The sequence below is a fragment of the Belonocnema kinseyi genome, chromosome 4 (assembly GCF_010883055.1).
Source record: "Belonocnema kinseyi isolate 2016_QV_RU_SX_M_011 chromosome 4, B_treatae_v1, whole genome shotgun sequence".
Lineage (NCBI taxonomy): Eukaryota > Metazoa > Arthropoda > Insecta > Hymenoptera > Cynipidae > Belonocnema > Belonocnema kinseyi.
In genome coordinates, this window is record NC_046660.1 from 116,431,996 (window position 1) to 116,445,678 (window position 13,683).

At 32.4% G+C, this 13,683-nt stretch overlaps 1 protein-coding gene across 2 annotated transcripts; it reads left to right on the plus strand.

Annotated features, from left to right (window-relative positions):
- Window positions 1-234: 234 nt before the first annotated feature.
- On the plus strand, window positions 235-13,447 carry LOC117170725 (NAD-dependent protein deacetylase sirtuin-7). 2 transcript variants are annotated; one of them, XM_033357747.1, is made up of 5 exons: window positions 235-349; window positions 625-772; window positions 912-1,009; window positions 10,670-10,885; window positions 11,347-13,447. In XM_033357747.1, exons 2-5 carry the CDS (start codon window positions 674-676, stop codon window positions 12,548-12,550), a joined length of 1,617 nt encoding a protein of 538 aa, XP_033213638.1. In that variant the 5' UTR covers window positions 235-349; window positions 625-673; the 3' UTR covers window positions 12,551-13,447. The 2 variants fall into 2 exon arrangements, with proteins under 2 accessions (XP_033213638.1, XP_033213637.1); XM_033357746.1 differs by having other exon boundaries at window positions 253-772.
- Window positions 13,448-13,683: the final 236 nt, after the last annotated feature.

Consider the following 13,683-nt stretch of genomic DNA (forward strand, 5'->3'; position numbering starts at 1 on the left):
TGTCCACACCATCTTGAAAACGTATATTACGTTTTGTAGAAAACTAAGGACGTAATATACGTACGTAAATCACGTAAAAAAACCTCATGTAATTTACCTAAGGTATATTACGTGCACAACCCTGGATATGAATGAATAGTGATCTGGAAATTCCTGCTCTATCGACACTATAAAAATATCATCTCTATGCTTTGAAATAAAGCCACAGGGGCGCTGCAAAAAAAAACAATTAAATCGCTTTCATCTTTGACAAGTCGATTAAAATCATCAAAATAATCATCCTTATACTTGACACAAAACATGTTTTAATAATTGTGATCTGTTGACACAACAGTGCTTGAAATAAAAAGTTGTGTAAAGTTTAGTTTACTCAAAAGAGAAATGTAATGAAGATATGATTGCATGGGAGCATGCAGTATTGAATTTATAAAATCGGGTTTGGGGGAATCATGTATATGTTTCGGAGCATTTGTCACTGTCTGATTATCGACAATGGACATTTTTTTACCCCTTTTCATTAAATAATCCAAAAAATCTAATCCGTAGTGCTGTTTAATAGATTGTCATTTGTCACTCATTACTAAATACAGAATGATAATGATAGGTTCATGGTTGTGTCCATAGTTCTATTAAAATTCGGAGTAGTGTCGAGAGGACCTGGTTTTGATTAAAGATGGAGGAAGATGTAAAGGAGAGATTGTTGTCAAGAAGACGTTCAGCAGCATTGAAGTCTTTTAAAGTCAAAGATGAACGAGTAGCCACTGTCAAAAAGGTATTCAGTCGCATATGTTACTTGCGTATTTTCTTTGAACCTAGGGATTAGTAAATGTTCTCTCCGGAAACTTTCCGGTTAGATGCTGACTTTTCTCGATGTTAACAAATATTTTTCAAATGTTAATATTTTCTTGCAGGTCGCTGCTATTTTGCAAAAACCTGAAGAAAGCCGGTCACCTGAAGAAAATGAGATTTTAGTGTCGTGCGGTGACATCGTTAAAGAGGTTAACTTAAGGTAGGGCCATTTTGTCTGAATTGACTATAGAAATTTAATACTTTGTTGTTTTTATTTATTTTTAAATCTATATTACTTTTAAAACTTTGTCGATACTGCTACGCGAAAGGAGCTTCAAATATGAAACATGCACCCAAGAAATATAAATTTTACAACTCCCGGCAATTAGCATTCATATTTGTACTTATTACTCATTTCTACATATTTTTATATATTTGTTTTTAAATTATTCATTTTTGATTCAAATTTGTTTAAAAATCGATAAATTTAAGAATGATAGTCCCTGAACTTATAGTTTTAAGAGAGTCAAGTTTCAAAAGTCAATCAGAAAATCAAAAATTTTCAGGGTTTGAGAAAAAATACTCAAAAATTGAATTTTTTATTTAAAAGCAAAATCAGAAATGACTGTCGAGATATGGCGAAACTGGATTGAACCATGGGTGAAATTACAAAATAGGGTCGTGACCTGTTTGTTTGCTGGAAAGATAGATTTTTTTGGCAACTAACTATTAGAATCTATAATTGAATGATAAATGAAGCGTTTCAACCAGGCCAAAGTTTAAAATTATTGTTACTTCCGTTACTTCAATGTCTTAAATATGGGTGTATCGCGCGATACCGTAATGATCATATTTAACTCGTCCTTGAGGTGCTTTTAAACATCCATGCGACAAGAAACACCTCTTAGATAGGTCAAAAAAGTAATCCCAAAAACAAATCCCTACCCTTTTACAACGTCTCAGGGGGGGGGGCACCCCTGTGACTATTCAAAAAAATAATGATGGTCAAATCCCTACCCTTTTCCAACTACCGGTAAAATTATCAGAATGTTGTATCTTTTATTAAAATGGCTTGGAAGCTTCCCTAGAAATATAGAAAATATATATAACTGAGAAATATATATAACTGAGAGTTTTTAATTTTTTATTGAAAAACGCTTTTAATGGTTTAAAAATTGATCAATACTCAATAGAGATTAGTTGCAAATATCGCTAACGTTGTATTAGATTAAAAAACTACGTAAATATATAATAACGTTCATTTTAAAGGTTTTTAAGTTTAAAAAATCTTTTAGTACAGAACTTGGATAATAATTTTCCAGTTTGTTGAGAGGAATTCATTAATATTTTTCAAGGTCACCATTTAAAAGAAATAATTTTATTAGTCCAGATATTCAATAAAAAAATGACCAGATTCATTGTAGGTAATTACTAATATCAAGTCAGAGCATAAAAAAAACACACATTTTTTCTTTAACTGTGATAATTCTTGCCCTTAAGCATTTTTTTGTATAACTTTTAAAACAGTTTTAGTCATAGTTATAAGACCGGTTAGGCCTCGATGACTTCTTATTGAGAACTGTAAATTTGCTCGATTTCCTCTTAAAATACCTATTTGTTAAAAAGTTATAAAGAAAAGTGGTGAGAGAATTAGATGGAGAAATATGGGTCGATCAAAATATTTGTTTCTTTCTTCCAAAAGATCGGACCTCCAAATGTAGACCATGTTCAATGTTCAAATCGTTTTCGAGCCAATGAGTAAATTCTGAAATTAAAATGTGCAAATACATCAATTTTCGCACATTCTCATCAGAGAAGGTATTAGATTTGCGTATAATCCCCCCCCCCCCCCCCCCCCCCCCCCCCCCGTTTTTGCCAAATGTCCACGTTTTGAGACCCCCTGTATCCGAAAAACAGGTTTTTTCGCATGTGTCTGTCCGTAGATTTCTAGTTTGTTAGTACGATAACTTTCGAAAGAATTGACAGATTGGATTGGCCTTCGGTATACTCTTTTTAGTGTCTTAAAATAAAGTCCAAGTTCATTAGCCAGTCATTTTGGATACAAATTCAAAAAGTGAGCATATTTTGAACATTTTTGAGACCACTTTTTTTCAAAAATAAAATATTTTCTGTACGGATATTCACAGTATTCAAACAGACGAACAATTTATCATAATTACTTTTTTATAAAACCAAAATTTACAAGAGTTATAGCATTTACCAAATTCCAAGAAACACACGAAAATCAATATATTAAGCCAGATAACGCACGATATGAAAAAAGTCAAGAGCAGAAAAATTGTTCTTTTTAAATGCCCTACAAGATTATCACGACAACTTTTTGAATTTTCTTGAAAAATTGAAAATTCAAATTTTGACAGCATAACAAAATATTGGAAAATCAAAAATTACATTTTTCATTGATCTATTTCACAGTATTTCAAATATTCTCAATTATGTAAATGTATTTTAAAAAAATATATATATATAAATAAGTTTTTGGTTTCGTACCTAAAGGAAGGCCGTACAGTGGGAAAGAAATGACTTTTTTGGTTCAAAATAACATTTACGAAAAAAATGTTTGTAAACAACTTATTTGTGGAACAAATTTTTTCTACGATTTTCCATAAATATACGTTTTTTCAAGTATTTTTTTTTTTAATTAGGAAATTTGTGATGATTTTAGAATAATTCATAATTTGTTGATTAATCTTATGATTTTCTAAACTATTTTAATTAACAAATGCATTACTCGGGCGTTTGTCATAAGAAAAATTCGGTTTTTTCAATGCCAGTCTTTTCAGTTGGGAACTTCATGACAATTTCAGCAACATTCACAATAAGTTGATAAATTCTATGATTTCTTCAAACAAATTGAATCAACAAATGCATTAATCAGGTATTTGTCGACATAAAAATTCGTTTTTTTCTATGTCAACTTTTTAAATTAGGAACTTCATAAAAACTTCAGAAAAATTTATAATTTTTTTATCAATTTTGTGTTTTTTAAAAATAAATTCAATTTAAAAATGCATAAGTGGGGCATCTGTCGACAGAAAAATTCTGTTTTGTATCGATGTCAGAGTTCTAATTTAGATCTTCATAATAAATTCGGCAACATTCATGATGAGTTGATACATTTTATAATTTTTAAAAACAAAGTTAACAAACAAATGCATTATTCGGGCATCTGTCGATGAACAAAAATTTTTCTTCTGTTGAAAAATGCCTGATTAATACATTTTTTGATTAAATTTCTTTAAAGAAATTATAAAATTTATCAACTTGTTGTGAATATTGCTGAAATTCTAATAAAGTTCCCAACTGGAACGACTAGCATTGAAAACCCAGAATTTGTCTGCCGACAAATGCTCGAATAATGTATTTGTTTATTAAATTTATTTTTGAAAAATTATATGATTAATCAATAAATTATGAATTTTGCTGAAATTATCATAAAGTTCCTAATTTATAAAAATGTACATAAAAAAATTAATTTTCCTGTCGAAAAATGCCTAATTATTGCAGTTGTTCATTAAATTTGTTTATAATATAAAGAATTATAATCTTAAGAGAATTTTTTTTCAGTATCATTTAATTTCCATTTAAATTTCGTGCAATATATCTAGAAAAAACGTATGATTATGGAAAATCATAGAAAACCTTGTTTCAACAAATAATATGTTTATAAAAAATGTTTTTGTTTAATGTATAATTTAGGAACATCTTAAGCTAATATTACTCTTTGAAACTTAGGCGATTTCAACACTTTTCCTGTTAGTAACAAGCACCGGGAACGTCAAATGGATAAAATGGCCAGTTTTTCGTCATATTTGTTTATTTATAAAAAATTGAAAACCTAATTGAAAAATCAGGTTCGACAACTCTCTTAGAAATCTTAACAGCTGTTTTTAAAATTGTTGTTATTTAAATCGCTCAATATTTGTGGCCTGTACGTTATTTTGAACAAAAAATGTCATCTTTTCCCCTCTGTGGGCCGGGAATTTGAAAATGAGATCATATGAACGCCCATCTTACACAACGCTGCTGAATTTTGGGTGAACTGCGCAGCTCAAAACACCAATCAGCTATGACTCTTGGTTGAAAATGCCCCCCCCCCCCCGCACCAACCCTCATCAATCGAAGTTTTTTTCGAAATTTAGAAATTCTATGTACAGCTATTTGTAATAATTGAAAACTCGAACAATTTATCTTTACAACTTATGTCGATAAAGGGAAAATTATTAGATTTTGCGATCAAACTATGCAAGATACGAAAAAATATGAAACAACAAAAATCGTGCATCCAAAAAAGATCTAAAAATTTTTTATTGATCACTCTTTTATAGGACACGTAGTTTTTGCTTAATTCGTAAAAAGCAAAATTAAAAATTATCAAATTTAACGACACCAACTATGAAAAAAATGAATTTGGGGTGATTCATAAAATACGTGATACATTTTTCAGGAACCTCTGCCCCCTCCACTGTGTGATAATGTTTCCATTGTTCTTAACATGGAAAATGATACTTCGATAGACCCCACCCCCTCCTAAAGGTATTACGTACTTTGTGAATGACCTCTTTACAAAAGTTGCTGGTTCAAAAAGGAGCTAAAAATTAGCCATTAATAATTTTTTGATAGGACGCGTAATTTTTGTTTTAATCGTAAAAAAATAAAATTAAAAATTAAACTTGTTGGAAAACGACACAAGGAAGGGAAAGAAATAATAGACAAAAATTGTTCACTCAAAAAGGATCTAGAAATTTGCTATTTATAATTTTCACATAAAACGAGTAGATTTTCTTTTAATCGTAGAAAACAAGATTAAAAATTAAATTTTTGGAAAAGCGACACAAGAGACGAAAAAAACGAAAAGACAAAAGTTGTTCAACCAAAAAAGATTTACAAATTTATCATAAACATTTTTTATGAGAATGTATTAAAAAGAAAAAATTACCTTTTTGGAAAAAGGACAGAAACTACAGTAAAATTTTATTTAAATAGGGCTTCATGGCGGGTGTTTGTATATTTACTCGGGTACTCGAGATTACGGGTATTACGCGGTTACCCGGGTAATAACTGAATACCGAAAACTCGGGCTCCCGGATAATAGAGTAATACTCAGGTTTCCTTGTACTCGACGCATTTTCTGGATTTTAAAGATTTCTCATTTGACATCAAGTTTCAAATGCAAAGAAAACCAAACATGAACGCACAATAGTTTGATAACCCTTATTTGAGAATCAAATGAAATAACCAAAATTTCAGAACACCTGGAGTAAATGGTGGCTTAGTGATGACGTTGAGTTTTATTATACAAATATTTCGCCGCAAATATGACACTTTATGATCAAATAATCCCAAATCCAACTTGGCCGTTGACGCGACATGTTGACGGATTGAATGAAGGGTTATCTGACATTTGTGATCATATTACCTTTTGTTTTACCGTATTACTGATATCCCAAAACTTACCCGGATAGTACCCGACCACCCGGGTACCCGAATAATACTTGTACAAGTTGCAATAAAATGTTTGATAACAAAATTAATATTTTCTTATAGGATTCGCCCTTTTTTATAATAAAAACAAAACAACGAAAATACGTATGTTTCAATACCAATGCATATTATAAATTGTAGTAATACAAATTGATCAAAGTAAAACATTTTCAAAAGTAGCTGAGAATAAAATTTTATGAAAAATAAAAAATAAATAGTGAAGTAATCATTATAGCGAAAATTCGTACAATATCGGAATAAGCAATCCCAGCTCGTGGTTCATAAAGAAATATAATAAACATTTTACATAATAGAGTTGAACATAATGCAGAGAAGTTCGCGTTGTGGACAAAATCGAGTGCTAAGCACAAGATACGTTATGAGAGTGTGTTCGTTAAAGCCGAAGGACATTAAAAAAAAATTCACAATCACCATTTTACAATTGTCGATGATTAGACCTTTAATTTTAAAAGGCATGTGCACAAATGCGGGGAAAATAAATAGACTGAGCGCGTAGCGCGAGGTAAATAAATTATCGATCGCGAAGTGCGAAAACCATCAGTTGCGCGCCCTAGGCGCGCTCAAACTTCCGGGCCGTGTCCAACTAGATTTCTTAAATAGAAGTGTGCCTACACTGTTCACACAGGGAAAAACTACTTGATTTTATAAATTTTTGTATATACTCATATTTTGGAATTCCAATCCGAACACTCGAAAATATGACTTTACGCACCATTTATTAAAATTAGGTAGTTCATCGTTCCATTGACACACTTTAATTTAAAAAAAAGGAGATGTCTTATTATCTAAAAATATTTAATTCTAGTATTTATTGAACTATGCTAGAGGTCATAAAAATTTATAAATTTTTTATATAATTTGTAGTTTCATTAATGTTTTTAAGAAACAGTCTCGAGATAAGTTTTGTAACCTCTCTCGATTTTCGAATTGGTCATTGCTTCTGGTAGAAAAATTTGTGAAGAAAGCATACTCATTAGCGCATAATTAAAAAATGCCAGATATCACATATTATCTTCCAAATTGAACCATTTTAAACATAAATAGTGCAGTTAATTGCTCAGCAGTTCAACATGAAAGTCCTGTCTGAAAAAAATTAATTGAAAGATTTATTTAATTATCACGTAAATGCTTTATCTTAGGAAGTAAATAATATATTTATGTGGTTAATTATGTAACAATGTATTTAGATGACTTCATTTTCATATAGGAAAAGAAACTATCCAAAAAATTAATAAATTTAGAAAATTGCTAATATTTCAAACATTCTTTAAACAAAATTTAAATAAAAAGATTTCTTAGAGGGGTTAACAGCTTGTGATGTCAGGTGTACACCTTCGCTGAACTCACCGGCATAGAGCCACTTGAATTCACATTAAGTCATGAATTAAATTGAAGTCAGAGTACACTCCAGCGGTCAAGTTTTAAACTTCTCGGATTTCTTTCGGGAAACTGAGGTGAAAAATGATTTCGCCACAATTAAAAGAACTCTAAAAACATGCATTCTATGTAAAAAAAATTTTATTTAAGATCAAAATTAAATCTACTTTCTTATGAATAGTTTTATGCAACGGAATCAAGAGCATGAAAAAAATTCACAATTCAAAATTAGATTTCCAAACTACCTACGTTTCGGCTCATTAGAGACAAAGACATAACAAAGGGAAATAGAGGGTGTAAAAATGTGGACTAAAACCAACCTCGCAATTTTTACTTATTCGTTATCACTCTTTTCAATACAGTGAAACGTGGAGACAGTCGCGGTTTTGGGGCTGACCATGAACTAGACCTAACCTGACAGAACCAGAGATAGTCTGACTCCGAACGTAAATAGGCTTTGTTTTGTAACACCTGACCGAACCCCGCACACTTCCGTAGCTCCTCATACCCATAGTCGCGATGAGGCGTCAACTCGCGGAACTACTATCTCCTGGCGCGCTATGTCCGAGTTTGATTGTACATACTACCAGGAAACCAACGTGTTTCAAGGTCAATTTATGATTCCCCGTCAGTGATTATGTAAAAGGGAACTATTAGTATAGATAATTGAAGATTTTGTTGATTACAAAGAACAATACTGCCGTACAAACTAAAAAGATACGTAAGTGACATTGCCGCTTAGAGTGATTCTCTCAAGCATGGCAATGAAAAAGTCGACCTAAGCGACAATGTCACTTATGTATCTTTTTAGTTTATACGGCAGAATATACCTGAAAACAGAAAAATATGGGCATGTACCAAAAAGGTAATTTAGTCTAACGTTCTCTTTCATTTGTGAAGCAATGATTTTTCTATAAAGAATTCTTTCAAATAGTAAGCAACAGAAAATTATTGATCTAATTAATAATCCTATCCCATACTTTGTTGCATCTTTTTCTGTGTCAACCTATGATAATGTAGCCTTGCTCAGTTTTAATAAAAGTCATATCTAGAAAAGTAAATCTGTGTGTCATTTTTAGATGGCTGTTGTTCCCAGTGGGAACCTACGATGGTTGTTTAAACCTTTTTTTTTTAGATTATTTATATATAGGGTGTCCCAGACTCAAGTGTCCGGGCCGATATGGCTGTATAAAAATATTTAAAAAAGTAAACCGAAAATTCCTTTTCCGAAAATCGGTTGAGGCTTTAGTTTTTTAGTTACAAAATACTTGAGCAAAACAAAATTTTTGAATATTTGCGGAGTCCAACATAGCTGACGCACAAGTGTCTGTTTATACCGCGCTACTGATTGGTCAGCCTCAATATTTTATAACTCAGAAACTAAAACTCCAACTGATTTTTGGAAAAGAAATATTCGATTTATTATTTAAATTTTATACAGCTATATAACTCCGGGCAATTGAGTCTGGGTCACCCTGTATAGCAGGGCTCTTCAGCAAAGGGGAAATTCGGCCGCCAATACTCATTTGCCACATGTCTCGTTTCCACTACCACGTACCTGTACTCAGCTGTAAGAGTGAGACGGAATTTTTCCGTACTGAATGAAGCGTCGTAGTGGCGGACACGAGACATCTTTCAAATGAGTATTTGGGACCTAATTTCCCCTCGCTAAAGACTTCTGGTCTATCGGAATATTTATCAATATTATTTAATTAAGTTTTAGTTATGTAAAAAAAATTCTTTTTGTTTAAAAAAGGTTTTTTTTTCTACAAAATTCGTCGAATTGGCATTTTCTTATCGTTCATAACATAAATATAGTTTAAAATATTTTCCAATTGTATAAACAATAAATTATTATTTATTTTCTATAACCTTCCATTTGTTTAAACAATAATTTTTTCACCAAATTTGTAGATTTGTCTGAATTTTTTCAACAATTAATTCTTAATTCTTAACAGGTACATATAATATGCGAAAAAGTTTTGAAACGTATTCGAAAAATATTTATCCTAAGAGACGTCTTCGACTCTTTTGAGTATACTTCAGGGCTTATAATTAGCTGACATCTTTAAAAATCTTTAATCTTCAAAGTATATGTTAAAACTAATTGAAAATTAATGAACCCATATTAGTAAATACTTCACTAGGCCAATAGTAATAATTTTCAGGAACGTTTTTTACATTCTCTTCATTTATGATTGAGAAAGTATTAGAATTGTCCGAAATTTGACACCACGGTTTTTCAACGGATCTCCACGTTTCGAGATCCACCGAATCCGAAAATCAAGTTTTTACGATGGCGTCTGCCTGTCCGTCCAACCGTAAACACGATAACTCTCGAAAAAATGGACGGATCAAATTGATCTTTGGCACACTTTTTTAGGTCCTAAAATAAAGTACGAGTTCGTTAACGTTCGTTCGTTTTTAAATAAATCAAAAATCCAAATTTTAAGCCAAAAAACGCATATATGAGAAAAATATGAAGAAAAGTCAACCGGAGAAAAACATTGCTTTCTGAAAGCCCTACAAGATTATAACAATTTTTTTGATTTTCCTGGAAAATCGAACATTCAAATTTTGATTACACAAAAAATAATTAAAAATTCCATTTTGTGGTAAAACTATTTAGGATACGAAAAAAGATGATCTATAATTTCGTTAAGAATCACTTCTTGATAGAACCCATATGTCTGATACATGAAATTCTTCGTTGGGTAATTCTCTACAAGCCTCTATACTTTCTCCTCAAATTTTCTCAAACCTAAAAAATTATTGCAAAAACTGAAAATCGTGATTTACACGGGAAACTTCAAGCCAAAACGGACGCCTGTTAAAATTAAAAGATTAGGGAATTTCTTTTTTTCGAATTTCGAATCAAATTGGGGGGATCGTTGCCCTCTAGCATGAAACAAAATTTGTGTATATATCCATGTATATGATTTTTATGAAGCACTCTTATTTATGTTTCTCTTTGCAGACAGAAGAAAAGAGACCGAGTGAAAGCAAGACTGGAGGAAATCGAAGATGCGCCAGAGATTTTGGAAGAAAAATGTATGCGGCTAGCAGCTGCGATTAGTCGAGCAACGTCTCTTGCAGTTTATACAGGTGCTGGCATCAGTACGGCTGCTTCTATTCCAGATTACAGAGGTACTAATGGTGTTTGGACAAGAATGCAACAAGGGAAAGATATTGGGTATGTGATATTTGAAAAAATACTTATTTAAGATTTCTAAAATATTTAGTCAGAAAATAGTCAAATTCCAAACGTTTCTGATTTATTATCCAAAAATAATGTTATTTAACAAAAATGTGTGTGATTATCAGAAAATTGTTGTAAAGTAAAAAGATTTCCACACTGGCTTTGAATTTAATTTTGAGAAGTTTGTAAGATTTTTGGAAATTAACAAATTATAATAATCTGATTTTTTTCGAAATATTGACGGTAACAGGTGGTTGAGCTATGATCGTACATAATGTTGTGATTATTGCATTCTTTCGTAGAAAAAAAAGATTATTTCGAAATTATCTAGAAAAAAAAACCTTTTTTTTTAACCTTTCTCTTCAAAGACTGAGGTCATATTCCTAACTTATTAAATTGAATTGAATATTGTAATTGGGCTAGGCTAAACTAAGGAAAATTCTGATTCTAAACAGGAACCACGACTTGAGCCAAGCCGAGCCGACCGTAACCCACATGGCTTTATACGCTCTGTACAAGGCGCGCGTTCTAAAGCACATAGTATCTCAAAACTGCGATGGTCTACATCTTCGAAGCGGCATTCCGCGATCCTTGCTGTCCGAAGTTCATGGCAACATGTATGTGGAGGTTTGCAAGACCTGCAAACCTTCTCGAGAATACTGGCGACTTTTTGACGTAACTGAGAAGACCGCCAGATACTCTCACGGTACGGGTAGAATATGTCACAAATGTAATTCCACGCTTCAAGACTCGATCGTTCATTTCGGTGAGCGGGGAAATTTACTGTGGCCAATTAACTGGAGCGGAGCCTCCAGGGCAGCAAAACAAGCCGACGTCATCCTCTGCCTCGGTTCTAGTTTAAAAGTTCTCAAAAAATACCCCTGGCTCTGGCAGATGGACAGACCAATGCATAAGAGATCTTCCTTGTACATCGTGAACTTACAGTGGACTCCCAAAGATGAGAATGCAACTCTAAAAATCAATGGGAAGTGTGACGAAGTCATGAGAAAAGTAATGTTGCATCTAGGCATAAAGATTCCCGAATACAACCGAGGGAAAGATCCAATTTTTCACCATGCGATACGGCTGCAGAATGTCGAGCAGTCGACGACAACGCAGCCATTACTTGAGGAACCTGTTTCTTCTATGGAGAAGAGTTTAATAGTTGTTGAAGAAGAGGAACCGGAAGTCATCAAAGTCGAGCCAAAATCTGAAACAGATTGTGTATCTCAAATCACGTTGACCGAACCGATGACTGCCTATCCTGCTCCCTTTTTTGCTGCCCTGCCCTTCCTTTCCATGGGATTGCCATTCCCTCCGATGTATATGTATCCACAACTTTCTCCCTTTCTTTACTATCCCTTTATTCAAGTACCAGCGATATCAACGGAAACCTTGAAACCAAAACCTGCTTGTACGTTTTGCATGGAAAACGAAGGTTCTCTTACGTGTTTGTATTATCAGCGAGATGGAGATGATCCAGTTACGATGGACGCTCTTCCACAGGAAACAGAAACGGAAATGGAGAATAATTCTTCGCTGGAACAAATCCAGGAGGCGGAGGCTATGTCATTAGACGCAAATGCCCCCATATCAACTGCCAAAAATCCTGGGTGGTTTGGCAAAGGATATCGAAAGGGGTTGAAAAAGAAACGGTAGCATTCACCCCATTTTGTCAAGTCACACAAAAGTCTTTTAACTTTAAATTTTTCTTTAATCTTCTGAAGCAAGACTTTCAAGTCACGTTTTGAAACTCAAGGTTCTGTGCTTAAAGGTACAGCTCATCAGCATTGCTTGAAAACAAAATTATTGACGATTCTCTTTGAGAAGATTGAAACATTGAGATTAATTCACTCTCTTTTAATACATTAAGTGGAAAGTTCCCTTCAGAATGTACGAAAACCATCGCACCCTTTCTCTAATTTTATTCTCAAAAGTTGCTTATTTTTTCATGAAATTTATCCAATTTTAATTTGGAAATAACATCTATGAATTTAGACCACTTTCTTTGATAAAAGAATGAAATTTGCTAGAACGGCTTTCGTACGATTTTGTCTAGAGCGAAGATGAGGACATTTCTAAAACATTTTTTGTTTTTACTTTGCTGACAATCAAACTTGATTAAACTAGTTTTTAAATCTTGCTAACCTAAGTCTATCGTGGAATAAGTGTGAGATTTTTTTATTATAATGGAATTTGGTAAGTACCTTGATACAAAAACTTAAAAATATTCGTGAGCTAATAATTAGGGAACATTTTATGCAGAAAACTTTAAATTGATGCTAAAAAATGGGTTCCATAAAAAATAACTCAAGTAAAACGAATGGGAAAGAATTTATGGAGGAAGCCAATACCAATTGTTTATTAAATTGTTTAATCTTGAGATATAACTTTATTGCTCAAAGGTATACCAAATGGCATCTATATAAAACTGTCTAACTCTGAAAAATGACTGAAATTGGATTCTTGAGTCATTTTTTATTTTAAAAAAGTAAGATAGAACCCCATGGTTCTAAGGTCATGATATCGTGGAGGTACTAATTTTAGTCATTGCAATATTAATGACAACTTACATGAACTTACTTGCGTAGAATATAAACTTCTATGATCTATACTGTGTAATTAAAAAAATTACCTTGATATTTACCAGTACCAACTTCTTCCTGAAATACTAGAACACCTGTATTTTTAGTACAGAATAGCGTCCTGTAAAATTCCAGAATAGATGAATCGCATTAGCCACTCTGTAAGTTCGAATTGCTATACAATTATAGCAGCGTCTCTTATCAAAT

Excerpts from the sequence above, each read along its gene's own strand:
- LOC117170725 (XM_033357747.1), top strand. The coding sequence starts at position 674 with ATGGAGGAAGATGTAAAGGAGAGATTGTTGTCAAGAAGACGTTCAGCA. Across the intron at positions 773-911 it reads GAGTAGCCACTGTCAAAAAG|GTCGCTGCTATTTTGCAAAA; the intron begins GTATTCAGTCGC and ends ATTTTCTTGCAG. Across the intron at positions 10,886-11,346 it reads CAACAAGGGAAAGATATTGG|GAACCACGACTTGAGCCAAG; the intron begins GTATGTGATATT and ends GATTCTAAACAG.